General features: G+C 39.7%; 1 protein-coding gene across 4 annotated transcripts in view; it reads left to right on the top strand.

Moving 5' to 3' along the window:
• The window catches only part of IWS1 (interacts with SUPT6H, CTD assembly factor 1), a 65,464-nt gene that overhangs the window by 26,912 nt on the left and 12,431 nt on the right, over positions 1-26,121 (top strand). The window contains exons 6-15 of one of the 4 annotated variants that reach the window (XM_060016976.1): positions 3,418-3,515; positions 4,660-4,810; positions 6,504-6,586; positions 8,053-8,182; positions 9,311-9,428; positions 12,371-12,482; positions 13,056-13,112; positions 16,139-16,250; positions 16,714-16,871; positions 21,107-21,245. In XM_060016976.1, coding sequence (XP_059872959.1) covers positions 3,418-3,515; positions 4,660-4,810; positions 6,504-6,586; positions 8,053-8,182; positions 9,311-9,428; positions 12,371-12,482; positions 13,056-13,112; positions 16,139-16,250; positions 16,714-16,842 — 990 coding nt within the window. In that variant the 3' untranslated portion in view covers positions 16,843-16,871; positions 21,107-21,245. Of the gene's footprint in view, positions 1-3,417; positions 3,516-4,659; positions 4,811-6,503; positions 6,587-8,052; positions 8,183-9,310; positions 9,429-12,370; positions 12,483-13,055; positions 13,113-16,138; positions 16,251-16,713; positions 16,872-21,106; positions 22,252-26,121 lie in introns of those variants that run through there. The other 3 variants (XM_060016974.1, XM_060016975.1, XM_060016977.1) reach the window with 3 other exon arrangements.

The raw sequence follows: 26,121 nt of genomic DNA, 5'->3' as shown, positions 1-26,121 counted from the left end.
GCTGAGGCGTGGGGCCTCTCACTGTGGTGGCATCTCCTGCTGCGGAGCATGGGCTCCAGGCGCGCGGGCCCCAGCAGCTACGGCACACAGGACCAGCAGTTGTGGCCCGCGGGCTCCAGAGTGCAGACTTAATAGCTGTGGTACCCAGGCCCAGCTGCCCCGCGGCACATGGGATCTTCCTGGACCAGGCCCCGTACCCGTGTCCCCCGCACCGGCAGGCGGGCTCCCAACCACTGCACCACCAGACAAGCCCGTAACTTTTTTTTAAATTAATCAATTTATTTGGCTGGGCTGGGTCTTAGTGGCGGCACGCGGGATCTTTAGTTGTGGTATGCAGGATATTTAGTTGCGGCACGCGGACTCTCAGTTGCGGCATGCATGTGGGATCTAGTTGCCTGACCAGGGATCGAACCCGGGCCCCCTGCATTGGGAGCGTGGAGTCATAACCAGTGGACCACCAGGGAAGTCCCTTTCTGTAACATCTTACAGAAAAACCTGAATGAACTTTTTGGCCAACCCAATACACCACAGGAAAATTGCAAGAAACCAAAGAAAACAGGAAAGTCTTTAAAGCAGCCAAAGGGGAAAAGATACTACATTCAGAGAGGCAACTGTTATTTTAATAGCTAACTTCTCAACAGAAGTAATAGAATCCAATAACTGCAAACTTAAAAGTTCTTTTATATTCAGTAAAAATTCTTTTCACGAATGAAGATTCCCTGCTTATTTCATCTTACCAAAATGCCAACTGAAGGAAATACTAAAGGCAGAAAGAAAATCTCAGGTGGAAGGTCAAGGATGCAGGAAGGGAAAAAGAGCAACAAAAGCGTGTGGCTAGGTCTAAATGTGTAATGACCATCCAAAACAGAGTCACGTCTGGTGTGGTTTAAAATGCATATGAAATTAAAACATGACGGCAGTGACAGATTGGGTGTTTACATGGAATTGAAATGTTCTCAGGTCTTTGCAAATGTATGTAAAAGTACATTAGTAGTCTTTGGTAAGTTAGGATGTGCATTGTAATCTCTAAAAAGACTAATGGAATGTGTAACTTCCAACCTAATAGAGAGGGAAGAATGAAATAATAGAAGCTAGTCAATCCAAAAGAAAGCAAGAAAAGAGAAAAAGAAATATAGAACAGGGGGACGTTTAGAAAGTAGTACGTAGTAAGATAGCAGATATAAACTTTGATAATATCAGAAATCACACTGAAATATATTAAGTGCTCCAATTAAAGGACAAATTAAAGACTGGATTTTAAAAACCAGCTATATATTAATTTTGAAATTCATCTGAAACAGAAGATAGAGTTGAAAATAAAAGGATGGAAAAAGGTACTCTCTCCGAACACTAGCCAAAAGAAAACTGGTGTAGCTTATATGAATATCAACGACGTAGACTTTAAGGCAAAAACCATTGTTCGAGATAAAGAGGGTCCCTTTATATTGAAAAAAGGGTTTAAAATTGTACTAGCCGTGTACCTAGTAATATGGCTTTAAATATGTATAAGCAAAACAAAAATTGACAGAACTGCGAAGAGAATGAACAGATCTGTAATCTAAGTGGAATGTAAACAATGGAATAATCAAGACCAAAAAACCAGGAAAGATAGAAAAGAGAAGTGTCTCTTTTTATATAATCCAGATATAAGCCCTTTGGAGATTATAAAAGATAAAAATATCTTCTGTTCAGTGGCTTGCATTTTCAGTTTTTAAATGGAGTCTTTGATGAGCAAATTTCTTAATTTTAGTGTAAATGAACTTTACCAGTCTTTTCGTTTATGTTGAAAGTTTTTTGAATTGTAAGAAATTTTTGCCTATCCCCAAGGTTATAAAAATATTCTCCTGAGTTATTCTTTCGAAGCTTGATTATTTTATCTTTTTCATTTAGTTATATTGTCCACCTGGAATGGGCTTTTGTGTGCAGTATATATGAGATAGTCAAGATTTCCGCCCCCCGTTTGTAGTATCTAGTTGAACCAGACTATCCTTTTCCACTATTCTGCCATCTTTGTCATAAATCGAGTATGTATATATTTTCTAATCTGTTTCTGAAGTATCTTTTCTGTTCCATTGGTCTATCCTTGCACCATTAATGCATAACCCTTGATATTTGGTTATTTATGTCCTTTAAGGTTGTTATTCTCTAAGATTGTCTTGGCTTTTCTTGGTTCTTTGTATTTCCATATAAAATTTAAATCAAGCTTTTGCAAAATGTACAAACTATAGACAACATTTTCTGAATGCAATGAAATTAAAAATTAGTAACAAAATTAGCACATAAAAGCACCCTTGCCACCCCCAAATTTAAAACTTACTTGTTAAATAGTTCTTGTGTTAAAAAAAAAGTCAGTACTTTCATTACTAAAGCAAGAGAGGATGAAAGTAGGTGAATTTAGAGTTTAATTCAAGATGGTAGAAAAATAGTAAATAAACCTAAAGAAAATAGAAAAGAATTCATTCAACAGATATTCGAGAGCTTGTATGCCAGAGATTGTTTGGACATTGCCCTCATGGGGCTTATACTCAGTTAAGCAACATTTTACAAGCATAAGATATGTTTCTCTAGTGTGGAGAGTGGACATCAACTTGATTATGGGTTCAGTTCAGTGTAGAAAACAGCATACTAGGGGAACCATTGGGGAGGCCTTTCTGAGTATAACATGAAAGTTGGAAGCTATAAAGAAAAGACTGACCATTTAAATTACATAAAAAATTAAAAATTATACCCAGAAAACATTACCATAAACAAAATCAAACTGTACAGATGTCAGGATTGTGCAGTTCCCGTCATGTAGCAAGGTCTAATTTCCCTAATTTTTAAAGAGATTTTCCATACCAGTAAGACAAAGATCCAATGGAAAACTGGCCGTAGGATATTGAGAGTTCACAGAGAAATAGCAACAGATGGCTTTGAAACATGAGAAATGCCCAGCTTTACTCATGATAAGAGGATGCAAAGAAAGCTACAGAGATGCCTTTTGTTTTTTTCAGTCCAGAGATTGCAAATATTAATGCTTGATAACCTGCTGTAGTAGTGGGAAGGTGAGGAAACAGGTGAATTTGTGCTTTCCTGGAAGGAGAGTTAATTTGGTGTAACCTCTATGAAGACAGTTTGCAGATGTTTCTCAAAATTTCAAATACACACACCTAAATATCATCAGGGAAATGTGTAAATTATGGTCGCAGTTATTTGGTGAGATCGTCTAAAGCCTTAAAAATGAAGAAGGAGACAAGAAAACTAGCAACACCAGGGCTAGGGTGGGAGGGAGGCTTTTTGCTATATGTCTTTTGATATCTTCTTAATTTTTATTCTTTATGAATGTATTACTTTAAATGCAAAAAATTAAGAGCAGTTACATAGAAGAGAGTCTGTAATGAGGTTGCGGTAACTCCAGCTAACTTACCCTTCCTTTAGGGTTTTAACCAAGAAGATTTGGAAGAAGAAAAAAGTGAAACACAGGTAAAAGAAGCAGAAGATTCAGATTCTGATGATAACATAAAGAGAGGAAAACAGTAAGTTTGTTTTATTTTTTAAAAAAGGACTTTATTAAAGAGAACTTTAAAAATGAAGGTAGAGACTAACGAACTTTGTTTTTCTTACTTTGGTTCCTGATTAAGTGTAGGAAAGAATCTTCCATTTTTGTTCTCCCATCTACTTCTCTGTATACAGTGCTGTCCAAAAATTATTTGCTGTTGTTATTTTTCTGTCATTTGCCCTATGCTCAGCTGTCTTAATTTGTGGGGCTATATGGTTGCCAGGCTTTTAATTTATATCTCACCAAGTAAGTTCTTCTGAAAAATAACCTAATGAAAACTTTTTTTTTTGAGAAAGAGAGAAAGCTGATTTGGGGGTCCCAGGGGGGATGTTTTAGATACAAAATATTCCTTGATTGTATTTCACATAGTTTTGTTGAGATGGTTGGAATCTATGTTCAGAAGAATCTAGTGTCATGAAAGGTGACAAACATAGAATGAATTGTTAGTTACTGTTTATAAAGATGATGCTTTAATTCCTAGTGACATGCAAGAATTAAGCTGAATGAGTTTGGCAGTACCTTTGGAAATTAAATTATAAACCATATCATTTTATTTATATGATAGAGGCAGAGAGCATATTAGCTCCTCGTTAAGTGTAAAGATTCAGATGAAAGCTACAAAGTCTTTTTGAGGCTCTTAGCAGATTTGTAGATCTCCATCTTTATCTCAGTCACATTATGTTTGGAGAGTTATACTTCTTATCACTGAAAAACAGCGGGTTTTTTTCCCCTACTTATTCTGTATAAGACAAAAATATTCAGATAATTGAAAACCACTCTTTCCCCCCGCAGAAAGGCAATGCAACTAAAACTGAACCATGGAGTGGCAGGCAAAACTTGAAATTTGAAATGTTCTTTTTCAGGCTAACACATGTAAGCATGAACATAGTGTATGAAGGTGTAGGGCTATTAGTATTTAATGTGTAACCGTTGGGAAGTTGAGCATAAAATTTATGATCACTTGTTCTTTTAAAAGCAATTTTTAAAGTACTTGCACTTTAAAAGAAAGCAGCACTTCACTGAGTTAGAATTAAGAAAGTTGGTGGTTCTTAACTGTCATAAAAGAAAATGTACATTTAAGAGGGAATTTATATTTCACTTAATTTTGGGTTGCTGCTTAGCATGGACTTCCTGTCGGACTTTGAGATGATGTTGCAGCGGAAAAAGAGCATGAGTGGCAAGCGCCGGCGTAACCGTGATGGTGGTACTTTCATTAGTGATGCCGACGACGTTGTGAGCGCCATGATTGTCAAGATGAATGAAGCTGCTGAGGTGAGATAGGTCACTTCTGGCTTCATCTTTCTTTCTCCCACATAATTGATTATGTGGCCTTTTTTGTTTTGTTTGTTTGCGAGGCATGTGGGATCTTAGTTCCCAGACCAGGGATCGTACCTGCGTCCCCTGCATTGGAAGCATGGAGTCTTAACTGCTCGACTGCCAGGGAAGTCCCTGTTTTGTTTTGTTGTTTTCGCCATGCAGCTTATGAGATCTTAGTTCCCCTACCAGCGATTGATCCCAGACCCTTGGCAGTGAATGTGCAGAATCTTAACTATTGGACCACCAGGGAATTCCGGCCATTTTTTTTTTTACACTTAATCCTTGCTTCAACTACATTAAAAATACTTTGTTTTTGTTTTTTTTTATAATAAGCATTTACTGTTCTAAATTTTAAGCATGGAAATTATTTTATTTTATTTTTTTTTTTGCGGTACGAGGGCCTCTCACTGTTGTGGCGTCTCCCGTCGTGGAGCACAGGCTCCGGACGCGCAGGCTTAGCAGCCATGGCTCACGGGCCCAGCCGCTCCGCGGCGTGTGGGATCTTCCCGGACCGGAGCACGAACCCATGTCCCCTGCATCGGCAGGCGGACTCTCAACCACTGCGCCACCAGGGAAGCCCCAATAATTTTAATTTTTAAGTAGTGTGTTTTAGGAAAAAAGTGAAAAGACTAAGTATTAAGTAAAATGGGCCTTTTTAGCTGAATTGGTTTGCTGGTTTTATGGGGGAGTGATCTTGTTCTCAGGTTCTGCTAGTTTACCACAAAGTGATGTTTCTTCACATACAAAAAATTATAAACTCATATTTATTATGTTATAAACCTGTGTCATTCTTTTGTCTCTGATCAAATGATTGCATTTAACTCACTGCATTTAAAAATTCTGCTCAAATTGTAAAAATTGCCCAAGTATTATGTTTAAAAACGAGTCCTGCTCTTTTAGAGACACTTGCTGAAGTATTTATAATCCAATGACGTGTGTCTAGGATTTGTTGCAAAATTATTCAAGGGTGAAGGGAAAAGTAGCTAGAGAGATAGCTAAATAAGACTGGCCATGTGTGTTTAATTGTTGAAATGTACATGACAGGAGTGTATTATTTTGTTTTGTATGTCTGTAGAATTTAAAATTTTCTATAATTAAAAAAGTAGGGGGAATTCCCTGGTCACCCAGTGGTTAGGACTCTGTGCTCTCGTTGCCGAGGGCCTGGGTTCGATCCCTGGTTGGGGAACTAAGATCCCATAAGCTGTGTGGCCTGGCAAAAAAAAAAAAAAAAAACTAGGGAAAAAATACCCAAGCAAATACTAAAACTCTTCTTTAATAACATATTCCTTTCTCTTTCTTACAGGCCCCATAGCTGCAAAATTATTCTTGATGATAAACCAAATCTTTCCATGTATAATTTGTACCTTGAATGAACTCTGAAAACTTGATAGTTATGCCAATATTTTAAATGAAAATTGTTCCTCTCGATTTGTAGTTGTTAAAACTAGTTATTCTAATAGTTTTGTGGGTTTTGGCTCTGCAGAAAGTCTATTCTTTATGTAATTATTCTTTCTTGTAGGAAAAACTGTGTCTCGGAGAAATTGCTGCTTTATTATATTTAAAGTTTAGAATTATAGTGGTTATAATTCACTATTAACAATTGCCCTTTTTTCCTTTTTTTTTTTTCAATCTTTTTCTTCCTGGATAGGAAGACAGACAGTTGAATAATCAAAAAAAGCCAGCACTGAAAAAATTAACATTATTACCTACTGTGGTCATGCACCTTAAGAAGTAAGTATTCTGTTTTCTTGGAAAAGTGTTTCCATTTATTTATTTATTTACTTATTTATTTATTGACTACATTGGGTCTTCGTTGCTGCACGCGGGCTTTCTCTAGTTGCAGCGAGCAGGGGCTGCTCTTCATTGCGGTGTGCTTGCTTCTCATTGCCGTGACTTCTCTTGTTGTGGAGCATGGGCTGTAGGTGCGCAGGCTTTAGTAGTTGTGGCTCGCGGGCTCTAGAGCCCAGGCTCAGTAGTTGTGGCGCACGGGCTTAGCTGCTCCACGGCATGTGGGATCTTCCCGGACCAGGGATCAAACCCGTGTCCCCTGCATTGGCAGGCGGATTCTTAACCACTGCGCCACCATGGAAGTCCGAAAAAGTGTTCCCTTTTAATGGAATGATATTCAAGCTATGTACTAGTATTCTAAAGAGATTAAAGAATGATTGCCTTCTGTCAACCTACAGAAAAATAATAATGAACAGAATTTCCTAGATTATTACTTCATCGCAAATTTTTCTTACACTTTGATGCATGATGCAAACAGAACAAATAGCAAACTGATATTAATGAAAGAAAAACTTGGAAACCACTTATTTTGTTCTTTATAGACTGTTTAGAGTCTGGTAAAATTGCATCTTTTTTCCCAATGTGATTGAGAACAGAGCAAAAATGCTGGGAGACTACTTGAAGCACATATTGAATAAGACTCATGTGTCCTGTTATATCATGAATTATGTCACGGGTCCTTCTGCAGGTTCTTTTCATTGGTTTGCTCACATTCCTGAGCAACTTTGATTTCTCCTTGAACTCAGCAGTAGCCTTCTTTTGATGGCTAAAGAAGTGCATTAGTACACCAATGAGCCAGCCATATGGTCTAGGACTTTCTACTAGAAGATTGCTACCTCTATCCCAACAGAAAAAATTATCTGTGCCAGATTTCATATATATAATGTCATGTTCCCTGTTATCATAATTGATTCTAGTACATAAAATGGAATTTGAATAGTATCAGTATTCATTGGGATTTTTTTTCTGCTAGGAGAATGGTATTCTCCCTGGTGTCCTGCAAAGAATAGCACAGTTCTGGGTTCTGTCTTACTTGAAACAGTTTGAGGATCACTATTCTCATAGATAAAACATTTTTTTTTTCTTAGCTGTAATAATTAAAGCTCATTATTCTTACAGCCTGTACCATTCATATCAGCATTACCTTTTGCAATTTGGTGGGGTTTTTTTCCTTTAACACATCATCTTTACCTATCAAGTCTGTTTGCTTCTTGAAAATAGGAACTAAATTTCATATTGGCTGTTGAAGCCTATGAATAGGTGCTCAGTAAATAATGTATATGAGTCAGTTTTTAAAAGCAGTTTTTGGAAACATCACTAAATCTGTAAGAAAATCCAAAGGAAGCTACAATAGAATCAACATTCATAGACTTGATTTTTTTTTTTTTTAATTCTTCCTCTTATTACAGGCAGGACCTTAAAGAAACGTTTATTGACAGTGGTGTGATGTCTGCCATCAAAGAATGGCTCTCCCCTCTACCAGATAGGAGTTTGCCGGCACTAAAGATTCGAGAAGAGCTGTTGAAGATTCTGCAAGAGGTCAGAGGCAGATAATCTGACTTGTTTGCTCTTCATTAGTTATCTACTGTGGTTTGTATTATCATAACCTCTGTATTTTGCCATATATTTGTATATTCTCTCTGCCACAGCCTATCAGAAGAGGAGTTTTATTAGGTGTGTTTATTAGGAACATACCAAATAAAATGAGCATAAAAGGAAGGCCTTTGGGCTTCCCTGGTGGCGCAGTGGTTGAGAGTCTGCCTGCCAATGCAGGGGACACGGGTCTGTGCCCCGGTCCGGGAAGATCCCACATGCCACGGAGTGGCTAGGCCCGTGAGCCATGGCCGCTGAGCCTGCGCGTCCGGAGCCTGTGCTCTGCAACGGGAGAGGCCACAACAGTGAGAGGCCCGTGTACCACAAGAAAAAAAAAAAAAAAAAAAAAAAAGGAAGGCCTTTTAAAACTTCGTGTGACTGTGGTATTGAAGGAAAAAAGATCTTGGAGTAGCTCTGGTTTATCTGAGAAGAGTAGTCTAGTAGTGGGCATGTTGTAGGGAGGCACTTGAAGTAGAAAGAGCACCAGCTTCAGCATCAGATAAGCATGCATTTGAATCTTGATCTGGGCCACCTTTATGTGGCTGAGACACCTTGGGCAAGCTACTTAACTTCTGAAGGAATTCCCGAGGAACCTGCTACGTGCCAGGTGTTTTTTAAATATATAGGTTCATTTATTCCTCACAACAAACCTGCAAGGTAGGTGTATTATCTCCATTTTACAGATGAGGAAATTAAGACTCAGAGAAGTTAAATGACTTGTCCAAGGTCACATAGCTAGCAGATGGCTGTGGTTGGGTTCAGACTTAGGTCTGTTTGGTTCAGAGGCCTGAGAGGACCCTTGATTTATTAAGCTGCTAACCTCTGAGGATGCTTAGTTCACACTTTCTCTCACTGTTAAGTTTTACTTCAACTCAGTGGTAGTACTGAACTCTCAACTACTGATGTAAACACAAAGTATCTTTGTGTTCAGTGTCCATAGATCCTTGAAAATATAACTTTTTTGTTATTTGTTCTGTTGTGAATGAACCAGGTCTTGCAGGCCCGCTAGAGTAGACTGGCAGGACTCCCAGCTTCAGAATGATTAATATGTATGTCTGTGTTTATGTTCCCCAGCTACCTAGTGTGAGCCAGGAGACCCTGAAGCATAGTGGGATTGGACGAGCAGTGATGTATCTTTATAAACACCCCAAGGAATCAAGGTCCAACAAGGACATGGCAGGGAAATTAATCAGTATGTACATTTTACTTTTTGTTTGGTGTGTTTATGTATATACAGAGACATGTATATATAAAAGCTAACTATATTTTTACTGATTTTCATTTAAAATGAGTCAATGAAATGGAGTAGGAAAATTTTTTGATACCTTCTTATAGGTACTAAGCTTTTTTCCCTTAGACTTAAAATGCTTCTCAGTATATTTAAGTATGCTATCCAGTATATAACAAGTAAAATGATGCATTTTCTAATCATGGATCAGGAGCATGTAGAGAGAGAGGGATTAGAATGTCGGCCCTGGAGTCGGTCATACCTGGGTTCAAATCCTAGATTTACCACCTACCTTACTTCATATCCTTGGGCTAGTGATTTAAACTCTAAGCCTTGGTTTCCTCCTCTGTGAAACAGAGAATTATGTGTTTAGTTTGGGTTGTCTTAAAGAATAAGTGAGAAGGTGTATGTAAAGCATGGTGCCTAGAATACAGTAAGTCTTCAAGAAATGTTAGCCACTGCTGCTACTGTTGTTATTTTTATAATGGTCTCCAAAGCCTTTGTGTGTTACTACTTAATGATAACAGCGAAATCCAGAGGAATCTAACTGAAGTTCATTTACTCAGTTGCCATATTGTTTATGAACACCACATGCGTCTTCATCATCCTCCTTAACTCTTCCTGTGCTTTGTGTTGGAAAGAAATTTTTAAACTTCAACACTAATTTGAAATAGTAACTACTTTTGTATCTGAATACAGTAGTTATTTTTCTGTTGAATGTTTAAGATCATCAAAAGCCTTTCGAGAAATTTAATTTTTTTTATAAACTAGAGAAGTATTATATCTTCGATCTTATTAATAATCTGTAGTTTATTGCCTATTAAACAATAAGCATTTGATGCTTTGATGCAGTGGTTCTCGACGTTCTTTTTGCCCTAGGCAAGAGAGAAGCAAACTGTTCCCACTGGTACCTGTCATGTACTACCGGTGATTCTGAATCCAGGGTTGGGGACAGCGGATCAGTTTTTAAAGAGATATAGACTCCCCTGAGACTCCCTGCTTCCTTCTTAGTTTGACAACACCTGTGTTCTGTCTGTAAAGGTCCTTTCTTGTTTTGATACAATGCAGTGATAAGAACAAAGACATCAGCTGGCACCTTTGAACTTTTACTGGTTAAACAGTGCGCATGTAGTACTTTTTTGTGTGATCGCCTTAGCAGCTTTCTTAGACTTAATGAAGTACAGACCCTACATCTGCACTATCAAAATGTAATTTTTAAAGATTTAGACCATTTTGACAAGTAATAAGGGAGTTGTTTTTGGTTAGAGTAAGAAAGTAGAGGAATTTCAAGATTTTCTGTTTTCAGTATTTGTAAATGATGTGACCAACAAGGGGTTAATATCCCAAATATACAAACAGCTCATGCAATTCAATATCAAAAAAAAAAAAAAAACCATTAAAAAAATGGGCAGAGGACTTAAATAGACATTTCTCCAAAGAAGATATTCAGATGGCCAACAGGCACATGAAAAGATGCTCAACATTGCTAATTATGAGAGAAATGAAAATCAAAACCACAGTGAGGTATCACCTCACACCAGTCAGAATGGCCATCATCAATAAGTCTGCAACTAATAAATGCTGGAGAGGGTGTGGAGAAAAGGGAACCCTCCTACACTATTGGTGGGAATGTAAATTGGTGCAGCCACTATGGAAAACAATATGGAAGTTCCTTAAAAAACTAAAAGTGGAACTTTCATACTATCCAGCAATTCCACTCCTGGATATATATCCAGAAAAAAAATGAAAACTCTAATTCAAAAAGGTACATGTATCCCAATGTTCATAGCAGCATTATTTATGATAGCCAAGACATGGAAGCAATCCAAATGCCCATCAACAGACAGTTGGCTTAATAAGATGTGGTACATATATACAATGGAATACTACTGAGCCATAAAAAAGAATGAAATATTGCCATTTGCAGCAACATGGATGGACCTAGAGAATATTGTGCTTAGTGAAATATATATTCCACATATAAATGATATCATATAGTACTTGTCAGACAAAGACAAGTACTATATGATATCACTTATATGTGGAATCTAGAAAATAATACAAATGAATCTGTATACAAAACAAACAGACATACAGACATAGAAAACAAACTAATGGTTATCAAAGGGGAGAGAGAAGCGGGGAGGAACAAATTAGGAGTATGGGATTAGCAGATACAAAATATTATACGTGAAATAGATAAGCAATAAAGATACACTGTATAGCACAGGGGATAATAACCTATAATGGAAAAAGCATCTGCCAAAAAAAGAATCACGGGCTTCCCTGGTGGCGCAGTGGTTGAGAGTCCGCCTGCCGATGCAGGGGACACAGGTGCCCCGGTCCGGGAAGATCCCACGTGCCGCAGAGCGGCTAGGCCCGTGAGCCATGGCCGCTGAGCCTGCGCGTCCAGAGCCTGTGCTCCGCAACGGGAGAGGCCACAACAGTGAGAGGCCCGCGTACCGCAAAAAAAAAAAAAAAAAAAAATCACTATGCTGTACACCTGAAACTAAATATTGTAAATCAACCATACTTCAATTTAAAAAAAAAACAAAAGATTTTCTGTTTTCAAGAGACTAAATTTAGAAATTAAACTGTCTTTATGAAATAACACAGCTAGTTGATGACCTTCAAAGTGAGTTAGATGTTACTTTCTTTAAGCCTCTATGGTGATTACAGGTTTAAATGACCTTTTTATATTGAATTTTCTGAATCAGCTGGAGCTAGTTGTGATGCTGATATCATGCTGTGTTTATTCTACAGATGGTCCTGAAATAATGTTATCTTTAAGGAAAGAATGTTCTTAATGCCTAGAATATGACTTTACACTAGGGTATGATTATTTCAAAGAATGGTAGTAGAAATGCTACTTTAAGGGCTAAATAATTAATTTTTCTCTGTTGTAGATGAATGGTCTCGGCCTATATTTGGTCTTACCTCAAACTACAAAGGAATGACAAGAGAAGAAAGGGAGCAGAGAGACCTAGAACAGATGCCTCAACGGCGAAGAATGAACAGGTAGGAGGGAACAGGTATGAGTAAGTGGAGTAAACGTTATTGTTGCGATAACTCAGGGCGGGGGTTGGTAATTAAGATCATTAAGAAACCTACAAGATGGTAGGATTTTGTCTTTCCTCTGCTTGATATGTCTTGTAGTTCATGATACTTTTTAGTTTAAATGTGGTAGTGTACAGTGAAGCTCCACACCCGCTCCCCTCCCAGGCTTTTCTGGTTGGATCTGGCCTCTGCCACCGTTCTGGAGGTTGCTTAGGTTGTTTCAGCCTCCTGCAGAAAAAACTTTCTCAGTCCCATTTCCAGATCCTTAAGAGAAAAAAACATTTTCGATTTGTGTCAATAAACTGGATGCAGTTGCACCCAAGATGGCAGGGTCATTACAGGTGAGTGAAACCTGGTGTGCAAATGATCATTAAAATAAGTAGTACTTTTATAATACAATATTAGGAATTATTTTCCCTGATCCAGTGTAAAGGACCTAATGGTGGTCTAAGTTTGAGATTTCATTTTGCTCTTTTTTCCTTAGTTATAAGGTCCTGACATTTCCTGATAACTCATCAATTACTTTTTTCCCAGCACTGGTGGTCAGACACCCCGAAGAGATTTGGAAAAGGTGCTGACAGGCGAGGAAAAGTAAGAGTTTTGTATTGATTTTCAATGTAGACTGTATTGGGAATGTTCTGCTTGCTGCTTTGTTTTAAGAAAAATAGCAAATGAAATGATGCTCTGTTCACATTGGCAGGGGATGATTCCTAGTGTAGTATTTATTGAATATTCACATTCTGTGGGTACCCTGGAGGTTACAAGAATATTGAGAAATAGTTCATTCAGTAAAGATTTTGTTGCTGCTTGCTATGTGCTGGACTCTGTGGTAAACTCTGAAAATACAGAATCAAACTAAAAGTAGTCCATTCTCTCAGAAAGTCTTCAGAGGGATTGTAGGCAAAGGGGAGAGCTTAAGCAAAGATGTGGGGTAAGCACGCAAGGCCTGTTTTAGGGATGGCAGGTAGTCGGGCAGTAGTATGGTGCCTGAGGTGGTGGAAGATAAGGTTGGAAATGCAGTTGTTGACCAAATTCTGAAGTGCTTTAAGTCAAGATGAGGAATTCTCACTTCTCTTTGTGGTTTCCTAGAAAGTTTTTGAGCATGGACGTGAAGTCGTCAGCTTGATTTGGAATGCTTCTGCTGGTAGCACGATGTAGGATGGGTTGCAGGGCAGAGGAACTGAAGGCAGTGATACAGCTAAACTGAGGCTGTAACGGAGAAGCAGAAGGGTGAGGAGCCCTCGCAGGTGTGCAACTGCCAGGAGTCTGGCTGGGTGGGCGAGAAGTTGGCTAGAGTTGAAGATACCACCCAGAATTTTAAACTTAAGCAACTGAGATGATGGTATTACCCTTCACTAGAGTGGAGAGGAGGAGTAGACGTGAAAACATAGCTGGCGTCTGTTTTGAGCATATTAAATGTAAGGTGACTGAGATAGTCCTATAATTATCCTGTGCTTAGAACTGGAACTTGGGCTAGAGACATAGATTTGATAGCTACTTCCGTAGAAAAGATTGTTGACTCGAGAGTACAGAGCGGGCTTCCCTGGTGGCGCAGTGGTTGAGAGTCCGCCTGCCGATGCAGGGGACGCGGGTTCGTGCCCTGGTCCGGGAAGATCCCACATGCCGCGGAGTGGCTGGGCCCGTGAGCCATGGCTGCTGAGCCTGCGCGTCTGGAGCCTGTGCTCCGCAATGGGAGAGGCCACAGCAGTGAGATGCCCGCGTACCGCAAAAAAAAAAAAAAGAGAGTATAGAGTAAGAAATAAACTGAACCCTTTGAAAAGGGGTGTAGCCAGTGAAGGCCAGTGAGCAGATGTGGTCCTACACGTTGGAGGAGAACCCAGAGGAGAATGAGGCCACGCTGGAGAGGGCCATGGGGGTAGGCTTCACGGGGGTTTGTGCAGTGAGGGCTGGCAATCAGGCAGCACCCAGATCGCAAAAGGAGAACGAGAAATGAGCTAGAGGGAGCAAGTGTCGTTTGCTCGTGGACAGGTGTGCTGACAGTGGCTTCAGGGGAAAAATAAGAGTTGTGGGAGATTTTCTAGTCAGTTAACGTATATGAAAGTTATAGAAGTTTCAGTTCACGTATATGAAAGTTACAGAAGCTTGATACTAAGAATGGAGTAAACCATACAAGGGAATAGAAACAATTTCAGAATTTTTTAGCCTTCTCTTCCTCTTCTTCCCCCACCCCCGCAAATACCCACCCTCCGTTTACCACTGAGGTGGTTAGTTACCTGAAGGTTGAATGATTCGAATTCCCAGACATCAAATAGGCTTTACTTTTGAAGGATGATAGTCTTAGGTTAGTCTAGCACGATAGTTCTCAAATTTGTACATAAAAGTTACTGTATGTGATGCCGTCCAATGCTGGCAAGGATGCAGAGAAACTAGATCACTCATCCATTGCTGCGGGGTGAAATGGTACAGCTGCCCTGGAAAATAGTTCGGCAGTTTCTTGTAAGGTTGGACATGCAACCACCGTACAACCCAGCACTTGCACAAGATTCTTAGGCATTTATCCTCGAGAAATGAAAACTTATGTTTGTGCAAAAACCTGTCCATTAGTAGTACAGCTTTATTCGTAATAGTCCACAACTGGAAACAACCCAAATGTCCTTCAGCAAGTGAATGGTTCAACAGACCATGGTATATTCATACCATAGAGTACTGCTCAGCAATTAAATGGAACAAAATATCGATAGATGTGACAACTTGGTTGGATCCTCAAGGGCATTATGTTGAGTGGATAAAGCCAATTTCTAAACGTTACATGGTGTATTATTCCATTTATATGACATTCTTCAAACGCCAGCATTACAGAAGTTAGTAGATTCATGGTCACCAGGGGCTAGGGACTGGGCAAATGGAGTAGGGAGGTGGACATGTTTACTAAAGGGCAATAGGAGGGATCCTGTGGTGGATACACGAACTTACACACATGATAAAATTGCATAGAACTAAATACACACACACACAGATAGATGAGTGCACGTAAAACTGGGGAAATGTAAATAAAAATTGATGGATTATAGCAACATCAATATCCTGGTTGTAATATTGTACTATAGTTTTTGCATGTTGTTACCTTTGGGAGAGACGCTGGATCTCTCTGCATTAATTCTTGCAACTGCATGTGAATCTATAATTATCTCGAACTTTTTTAAAAACAAGAAACAGACCAAAAAATTACTGTATGAGTTGCATATGCAAAACCATGTCAACTGCTTTATGGGCATACTCAGTCCGGGGGGTCATTTTGACTCCCTGGTTTTACACCTCACAAGTGAACACATGAGTGACTCTATTAGACCAGAGAAATTGAGATTCAGAGTCCTGATGGAGGAACCAGCCTTAGAAAGGAGAGATGCGATTATATCTGAAGCTGAGGAGAGGTGAAAAGGAGTCCTGAAAATGCAGAGGAAGTTGGCTTTGAGGGGGAAGTTGAGCCATTGGTACAGCAGTGTGAGTGATGATGAGGCCATCTAAGACAGACAGCAGGATGCTGGAGCGGGTGACTTCGGGAGGGCAGAGGAGGTTTGACACAGATACGCAGCCGAATGGGATGGACCCGGGTGTGGTGGGCTACATAAGCAGAATGCTCTTCTTCCCGTTCTCAGGGCTCTTAGACCTGGAGATCCTGGATTCTGTGCCCGGGCAAGGGTCCCCATGCCCTCGAACAAGGACTATGTTGTCAGGCCCAAGTGGAATGTGGAAATGGAGTCGTCCAGGGTAAGCAAGCAGGGGGACAGCAAGGTGGATCTGAAATGCAGATTACTGTTCGTCTTTTACTTCGTGTTCAATAACCCTTAACAGCTCTTAAGGTTTATCTGATTTGACGAGAGCTATTTTCTGGTCACTTATCTAGCCAGATCACTTATTGCTGATGAGGTTTACTTCAGACTTAAAGAAACATTATCAAGTTGGGAAGTTTCCTCTTATTAATCCCTTTATTTCAACTGAATCTTGAAGCCTAGAGTGTTTTGGTACAGTCGTTTTTTTTTAAGACCCTGAGAAACAAAACTCACCTGCTTCTGCAACCTACCCCTCCCTTTCTATTCAGCTGTTTTAAGTAATTCTGTTGTGAAGTGTGTATTAGGGTAGACACTTCTGCCATCACTGTAAATACTATTCGGTGATCCTTATTGCTTCTCAGTAATCTTTTTTTATTCTCCGTTCAAACTACTCTTTCTAGCCTGGTATTCTTAAAAAGGGCCTAAGCCGATTGGAAAAGCATAAGAGGCGATTTGCAGAACAGAAACGACTCAGCAAAGTGCACCGTGCTGTCAAGTTCAGCATTGAAGGCAACAGGATGCCCCTGTAGGCCTGGCCCTACCAGAGCGTGTCCGGGAGGTATCCCCAAGGAAGCATGCTCTGTGCATGGGCTTGAGTTGTCAGCAGCTAGAGTGAAAACAGTGTGTGTGTGCTTTCTTAACCAGAAAAGGCCAGGACCACTTTTAGTTCATGAAATAATGACCCCAACAGGCACTTAGTGACATTCTAGTCCTCTTGAATACTGAGAAATTGATACGGGATTCCCTTCCTAGAGACTAATAGATAATTACCTCACGGCTAGGCATTTTGGTCTTTCTGACTGGTACCCTTTTTATTAAAAAGGTTTTTGTTAGGGCCTGGAATCCGAGTGGTCTCCCTTACAGGCATGTAATTGGTTAGTAACGTCTTGGTGAAAGGGAGGTGGCTTCTTTTCCTGTTGTCAGTGGCTCAATAACTGCATTTGAGGGCTCACTGCATAAAGCCTGACACTGAATATTTAGGAGATAAATTTAATTAATACATATTCAGTTCATGGTCGGAAATGAAGACGACGTTGAAACATTCATAAAGCCAGACTCACTGACCTGCTGTGCTCGGAGGTTAACGGTGGCGCCTCTGCGGCAGTGCCCTCCTGAGCATCTGTCTGAGTGTGTTGCCTTCCTTTTGTGACTCCTCCGCGACCCCTGCTTTGGCAGCTGTTTCCACAGACACACTCACCTGCCTGCCGTTTCACTTTGTTGTTAAGCTACTATCAAAACAAAGCACACAGTCTTACTTAATGAGAATAAATAAAGGGTAGAAGAGCACTGGTTCAGTGCTAAGAATTTCTTCACCTCTACTTCCTTCCCTTTTTTTCTTCCCAACCCCCCTTTTTTAGGCCACACCTCAGGGCTTGCGGGATCTCAGTTCCCTGACCAGGGATTGAACCCCGGGCCACGGCAGTGAAAAACATGAAATCCTAACCACTAGGCCGCTAGGGAAGTCCCCTTCCTCCCTTTTTTCTTCTTTCCATTTCCATGTCCCTTGATATCCCTCCTTCCCCCCCACCACCCCTGTTTCTCTTTACCTTTACTTTTCTCACTGTCTCTTCCATCCTTTTATTCCTCTCTTTCGTAATACATTTTCTACCCCAGCACACTATTTTGAGAATCAAGAACTATAATAGGGCAGTGAAAAACGTAATAAAAAATCCTAGTGGCCAGTCTTCTTTGGAAGGGCATGTGCCTGTCTGCTGGTGTTGCTGGTTCTGATCCCACCCTCCCTGTAGGTGATGGGGAGGTGGGCAGAGGTGGCCCAGCCTGTTGCTAGAGCACGAGGTGGCCAGCGTGATGAGAGGGGAATTCAAGCAGAGTTCTTCTCCTTCATCCCCAACACTCCCCAGATCAAAACGGGCGGGTATTTATCTTGGCCTGTGTCTGGCTTACAGAGCTCTGTCAAAAAAAGAAAAATAATAATAAGGCATGTTTTGGGGGCTGGTAGTCCCATGTTACATTTCAGTAAATTGTCCTTAAACCACCTGACACTGTTTTCCTGTTCAAGAAGTTTCCTTACATATGCACTCAAGGCTTTCACATTGCACAGACACTAATGAGTGTTACTAGAAAACATGTTTCCCAAGAAGAAAATTGGAGTGAGTAAATGGCTTTCAAATGAAACTCTTTTTGTTTTAAATGTAATTTTTATTTTTGAAATTACGAGAGTAAATATACTAGAGAATAAACCCCACTCCCCAAGTCCTGCTCTTCCTCTGTGTAAGTCACCACTGTTAACAGTTTTGATGTGTTACATGTATTTTCAGTAATGCTTTAAACTTAGTTTTTTTCTGCTTACAATTGTAGAAAATTTTGAGATTATAAAGAGGAAAATCACCACTCAAAAGCAATTTGATAAAATTTTTGCCTTGTTTTCTATTGATATTTTAATATAATTAAAATTACATTGTATAGAATTTTGATCACTTCTCATTAAACCGCCTTATAGAGTTATCATTTGTAATGGCTGCATAATAGTCTATCATGTGAATATATAATTTGTTTATTCATTCCTCTATGGTTTCTGATTTTTCGCTTCTAAATAATGCAGTAACCTGTGCTACATTGTATGTTTATATGCTAATTTTTTCCATGGAATGCTTTTAAAATAACATTAAAATGGCACAAGCAGTGCATGTTTTTATATAAACTTTTAAATACGAAAAGCACAAATAAAATTAATGTCACTTGTAATCCCCCCGCACCTTAATATTAACATTTTGGGTTATTTCTTTCCGGTCCTTTATATATGTGTACATAAACATTATTACTGGTTTGGAGAGGGTTTTGTTGGAGGTGGTGGTGTTTTTTTGTTTTTGTTTTTTAACTTTTAATCAAAATTGTGATCACACTCATTTATACCTTGTTGGGTTTGTGTTTTACTAAACATGGTGATAATTCATTTGAGTTAACATCCTTCAGTGACTTAATATTGTGTTGTAATATGATTGTACCATATTTTTTTAAGCAAACCCATCTTGCTAATCTTTTAGGCTACTTTTGGTTTTTCACTGATAAAGCAGTGCAGCATACAGCTTTACTGTCCTAAGGAAGTGGTGTAGGGTTGACAAATCAAGAGAGAAGTCATTGAATTTGACAGGCTAGGTACTCAGTTCTGTGTGTTTTCAGGCTTGGGGTAACCAGGCATCTGCCAGATACAAGTCATACAAGCTGTAACTAGGAGTAGGTCAGCGCAGCCTGGGCATGTCCCAGTTGCTGAGGCTAGAGGGTCAAATTATTAGAGAAGGTCCTGGGAGTGGACAAGGAGAAGTCCAGGCTGAGGGGTAGAGCTGCTGGGAGTTGGGCAGTTGGCAGAGATCTGAGCAGCTAAGGCTTCCGTTGTGGGCTGATTGCAGCTACTAAAAATCAGGGCACATTGTCTGAAAGGAAATCAGATACTTGGGACTGTCTAGAAATCTGGGGTATTGCATGCATAGGGTGACAGTCGCATAACTTTCTCATCTGATAATGAATTTTTATGCTCCCTTAGAGTACTAGTGCCCAGGATTAAAATTGATATAAAATAATATTTGGAATTGGGATGTATGTAGAAAATCTAGGATGGATGATCAATGCAGCTCTTGTTCAAGAATGACTTAGAGGTCTTTGCTTATAACTGAGGTGGAAGACGAGTCCAGAGGTGAGATAAGGCTTGCGGGAGGTCTCCCCAACTCAAAAGAACTTCACCACACTGGTACCGACCCTAGAGTGTCTCCTGGTCTCCACCTTATTTTAGCATTCTTTGAATTGAGCTTCACAGGTGATTCAGTAGTAAACATCTGGGGAGAAGAATTAGAAAATCCCATCTTTTTTTAACCACTCGACAGTCGTAAAGATTGGAATTGTTAGATTACTGTAGCCAGCAAGAAGAGTTTGCCCTGAGCTGACATAAATGGCAGGCCTTTTCAACATTTCTAAAAGGTGTCAATTTCTTGGAGACCACACCTTTTCAAGACACAGTCTTTTCAAAGTAGAAGAGAAATTACCCAGCAAGCAAACTTTTAAACATAAAGGACAAGCAGAAAGAGATGCAAGAAGTATAAGCCCCTTGGTTCAAGAGAATTAATTTACTTTTCTTTTTGTGTCAAACTGATTGCAAAGTAGTAGTAATAGCAATAATAGCTGCTTTTGTTTTGAGCGCCGATTCTGTGCTAGGCTCTGTGCTTGTATTTGTTATTATTATCTTATTCACTTCTCCCAGCAGTCCTGGAAGTAGTTCACACAAGGGGCATCATTTGTACAGGGTTACAGGGTTACCCTGACTAGTTTCTAATCGGAAACTAGAGTTCCAGCAAGCACCTAGCGGTTCTAACCTCATTCATTATGCTTCAGGCTTTTTCTCGATGACTTTCCTTGCCTTAGAAGATCATTATTTTTTATGCCAGCACTGTTTGAAGGTGTATGTGTCAAGCAGTCACCTCCACATTTGGTCTTTGAAAGGGAGAAGCATACAGTCAAAATGTAACCTGACGGAATTAGGGGGATCGTAGTTTCAGTTTTAACTCCCCTTTCTCTCTTCTAGCAAATTTCCGTGGACTAGAGGCAAAATTTGAAAGTAAGGCACAGATAAGAACAAAATTATTCTCCATTGAGAGAGTTTAATATGCTTTTCTAACACTGCTGTGTATACTTGCTCTGTTCCTGAGGTCACCAAAGCTTATTCTGGTTATTCCAGAGCTGGGAGCTCTTCTGTCTGCTGACTTTCAGATAAAAGAAGACGAAAGACAAAACTAAGTGTATGTGTTTCAATAATTTGCTCTTTAATTTTTACCCCACTCTTAGTTTCAGGGGACCTCCAAGAAGGGTATCAGTCGACTGGATAAACAGATGAGAAAGTTCACAGACATCAGGAAAAAAAGCAGATCTGCACACGCAGTAAAAATCAGCATCGAGGGCAATAAAATGCCCTTGTGACTGCCTGGGAGGTTCCCTATCTCTGCTCTTAAGAAATGCGCAATGGACTCTTTGGAGAAAGATGATATTTTAAAAACTTTTTTAGTGTACCTGTAAATGATTCAGCTTGTATCAAATGTTGTCATAGGACTTGCATTTCTCTCAGTTTTATTTAAAACCATTCGTTGTGCACTTTGTACAGAAGAATACTAGTCCTACTTCTATCAACTTTACACAATAAAATTCCATTCTGGTTTTGGGGGGCTGTCTCTTCATTGTCTTCGAGGATGCATTCTCCATGGGAGTGAAAATTAGTTCTTGGTGAGTGCAGAAAAATTTTAGGTATTACAGTGGTTTGTGGCCCTTCAGAGTGTAGACTGCCTAACTGTGGTGTGGTTTGTCTGGTCGTTACCCTTGGTTCCCGACCATGAGCTCCTACAACCCTTGGGATTCCTGGGTGCTGGGGACGTCTTTGTGATGCGAATGAGGTGAGTCATGGTAGACCCCTGGAGAGCTTTAGGTGGGGGCCGGTCACCAGAAAGGGCCTACCACGTAATTAGAGGGTCGGGACTTTGGGCAGGCCTCATGGGCTGGGGGCTGGGGGGTACTGGAGATTGACGTAGTCATGTTGCCCAGTGATGTAATCAGTCGTGTCCAAATAGTGAAGCCCAGGTAAAGACTCTGGACACTGAGGCTCTGATTGGTGAACACACTAATGTGCTGAAATGGTGATGGGCCTTGATTCCACAAAGAAAGGGTGCAGAAGCTCCGTGTTTCCTCCCAGACCTCACCTCACCCTGTGTGTGTCTTCATTTGGCTGGTACTCCTCATTTGAATCCTTTACAATAAAACTAATTTTAAGCACAGTGCTTTCCTGAGTTCTGAGTCATTTTAGCAAATTCTTGAATGTGAGGGGATTGTGGGATCCCCCAAATTAGTCAGAACTAGTAACTAGTCGGTCAGAAGTGGGGATGGACTCCACTTGCAGCCATCATCTCCAGTGCAGGCAGCTCATGGAGGACGGAGCCCTTACACCTGTGGAGTCCAGCGATGACTTCAGGTGGTCAGTGTCAGAACTGAATTGCAGTATCCTACTGGGGTTGAAACAAAATGCTGACAAAATCATTTCTTAGTATTTCTCGTTAGGGAAATTTTTAATTATTTGATTTAAATTAAATTTGTTTTCTCCTTGGGGGGGAGGTCCTACAATCTGAAGAAAAAGATTGAGAAATACTGTCTCAGAGGAAACATGGACATAATTAAAAATCACTGTAATTGCTGATAAGCAGCCGGGCAGTTGGGATAGAGAATAATATTGCTTATGGCTATATTGTTCTATTTTTGTGAGACTTTAAAGTCATTCTATTAGTCTCTGCAGACTTATTCATGAGAAGTCTCTTGTTAGTCAAGATGACTAAATCCAAGAGTAAGTAATTGATTTTAATTATAGAAATCTTATGATACAAACTGGAGAAGGGTTATCTGGCGATGTTGATTTTCAAAAACACGTGAGAATCTTATTGGCGATAAAGCCTTGGAACAACCAAAAACATCAGGAAGTTTGTGCCCTTTGCTCATAAAAAAAATGAGGATCTCTTTACCCTTACTTTCAACAAATTTAAAAGCACAAATGTGATAGTTGTAAAAAGCAGGTACATAAAGATATCAGGTAATAGCTAACCACTAGATGGAGATGGAAAAACAACTATTTTCTGCAGTGGCATTTTTGCTTTTATTAATACCCTCGGAAACACTCGTGAGAACAAAACAAACACAACCATCTACTGAAACAGATGTTGATGACCCTGATCATTAAAAATTCTAACCAAGAAAAGTAAAATAGTACTTTTTAAAAAAGACTTTAAAGTTATTAATACACCATTCTGGCATTTAATGGAGTAAGCTCCAGTTATCTGAAAATTTCACCTATGTAGGGTAAAACTGATGGTGCCAGGGGTTAAAGTGACAATCATACCTGGGGAATTCAGAATGTTAAAAAAATTGCTGGTTTCTGTATAAACTACCATTGCTGTGTGGTTCATTTTAAGTCTCAAAACTGGCCGAGAATAGTCTTTTTTTTTTTTTAATTGGAAATACTTCCAATTTACAATAATGTTGCAAAAGTGGTAAACTCCCATATACCCTTCACCTATATACACGAAGTGTTGACGTTTTGCCACATTTGCTGACAGCTTGCCTCTTGATCCCCAAATACTTATGCATATTTCTCCCCAAAACAAGGACCTTTAGTTTGTCCCAGTGTTGGTGGTGTTAACTTTGGCCACTTGGACGTAGTGGTGCAGAATCACTTTTTTTTTTTCAATTAAAAGAAACAGTTTTAATTGTTGATTAATTTTAATTTTGGGAAATTAGTTGTATGTGAATATGTAAAATACACATAAAATTTGCCATCTTAAAGGACAGTATCCAGTTAGTGGCAATACAAGCATTCCCTTTGTTGTGCAACAGTCACTGCCTTCCATCTCTGGAAATCTTTTCGGCTTGCAGAAGTGAAGCTGTACCCATTGAACAGTAACTCCTTATTCCCCTCTCTCCCAAGCCTGGCAAGCACCATTCTGCTTTGTCTCCGATTTTGACTGCTCTAGATGTCTCATGTAAGTGGAATCATACATAATTCTTTTTTGACTGGATCATTCATTCAGTTAGCATAAATGTCGTCAAGGTTCTCCTCTGGGGTGGCATGTGAAAGAATTTTATTTTAAGGCCGAATAATATTCTATCATGTATATACCACATTTTGTCTGTCCCTTTCGTTGATGGACACTTGGGTTGCTTCCACCTTCTGGCTATTGTGAATAATGCTGCCATGAATATGGGTATACAAATATTTCTTTGACACTCTGCTTTAAATTCTTTCATGTATATAGCCAGAAGTGGAGTTGCTGGATCGTATGGTAATTCTATTTTTAAAATTCTTTCTTTATTATTATTTTTTAAAATTTTTTTTGCGGTATGCGGGCCTGTCACTGTTGTGGCCTCTCCCGTTGCGGAGCACAGGCTCCGGACGCGCAGGCTCAGCGGCCATGGCTCACGGGCCCAGCCGCTCCGCGGCATGTGGGATCTTCCCGGACCGGGGCACGAACCCGAGTCCCCTGCATCGGCAGGCGGACTCTCAACCACTGCACCACCAGGGAAGCCCCAGTTATTATTTTTTTTTATTTAATTTTTTTTTTGGCTGCATCGGGTCTTAGTTGAGGCATGCAGGATCTTTCGTTTCAGCGCGGGCTCTTCAATGTGGCACGTGCTTCTCTCTAGTTCTGGTGTGCGGGCTCCAGGGCATGTGGGCCCTGTAGTTTGCAGCACGTGGGCTCTCTTGTTGAGGCATGTGGGCTCAGTAGTTGTGGCGTGCGGGCTTAGTTGCCCCGTGGCATGTGGGATCTCAGTTCCCCGACCAGAGATTGAACCCGAGTCCCCTGCATTAGAAGGCAGATTCTTTCCTGCTGGACCACCAGGGAAGTCCCTGGTAATTCTATTTTTATTTTTTTTTAATGGCTGCACCATTTAACATTCTCACCAACAGTACAAAAGGGTTCTGATTTGTCCACACCCTCACCAACACTTATTTTCTGGTTTTTTGATAGTAGCCATCCTAATGGATGTGAAATAGTATTTCATTGTGATTTTGATTTGCATTTCCCTAATAATTAGTGATATTGATTATCATTTTGTATTCTTATTGGTGCTTTGGGTATCTTCTTTGAAGAAATATCTATTCAAATCCTTTGCCCAGTTTAAAGTAAGTTTTTCCTTGTTGAGTTGTCAGAGTGCTTTATGTATTCTGGATAACTCTATCAGGCATAAGATTTGCAAATTTTTTCCCATTCCTTGGGTTGTATTTTCAACTCTGTTAATTGTACCCTCTGACACACAGTTGATTTAAATTTTGATGTAGTTCTATTTATCTTTTTCCTCTTTGATTGCTGTGCTTTTGTGGTATCCAAGAAATTATTGTCAAATCCAATGTCATGAAGCTTTTCTTTTTTTTTTTCCTTTTCCATGCAGTTTTTATTTTTGCCTTTTCCAACAACAGTGTTGTTCGTTTTTTTAAATTTTTATTTTACAGTGTTGTGTTAGTTTCAGGTATACAGCAAAGTGAGTCAGTTATACATATACATATATATACTTTTTTAGATTCTTTTCCCCTAAATGCCATTACATAGTATTGAGTAGAGTTCCCTGTGCTATACAGTAGGTCCTTATTAGTTATCTCTTTTATATAGAGTAGTGTGTATATGTCCATCCCAATCTCCCAATTTATCCCTCCACCTGCCCTTACGCCCAGTAACCATTAGTTTGTTTTCTACATCTGTAACTCTTTCTGTTTTGTAGATAAGTTCATTTGTACCCTTTTTTTAGATTCCACATATAAGCAGTATCATATGATATTTCTCTTTCTCTGTCTGACTTACTTCACTCAGTATGACAACCTCTAGGTCCATCCATGTTGCTGCAAATGGTATTATTTCATTCCTTTTTATGGCCGAGTAATATTCCATTGTATATATGTACCACATCTTCTTTATCCATTCCTCTGTTGATGGACATTTAGGTTGCTTCCATGTGCTGGCTACTGTAAATAGTGCTGCAATGAACATCGGGGTGCATGCATCCTTTCGAATTATGGCTTTCTCTAGATATATGCCTGGGAGTGGGATTGCTGGATCATATGGTAGCTCTATTTTCAGTTTCTTAAGGAACCTCCATACTGTTCTCCATAATGGCTGTACCAATTTACATTCCCACTTACAGTGTAGGAGGGTTCCCTTTTCTCCACACCCCTTCCAACATTTATTGTTTGTAGTTTTTTGATGATTCATGAAGTTTTTCTTATGTTTTCCTGTAAGAGTTTTATCTCTTACTTTAGGTCTTTGATCCATTTTGAG

Source organism: Delphinus delphis, chromosome 7, assembly GCF_949987515.2.
Source record: "Delphinus delphis chromosome 7, mDelDel1.2, whole genome shotgun sequence".
NCBI classification, from domain to species: domain Eukaryota; kingdom Metazoa; phylum Chordata; class Mammalia; order Artiodactyla; family Delphinidae; genus Delphinus; species Delphinus delphis.
This window is presented reverse-complemented; position numbering and strand designations above follow the sequence as displayed.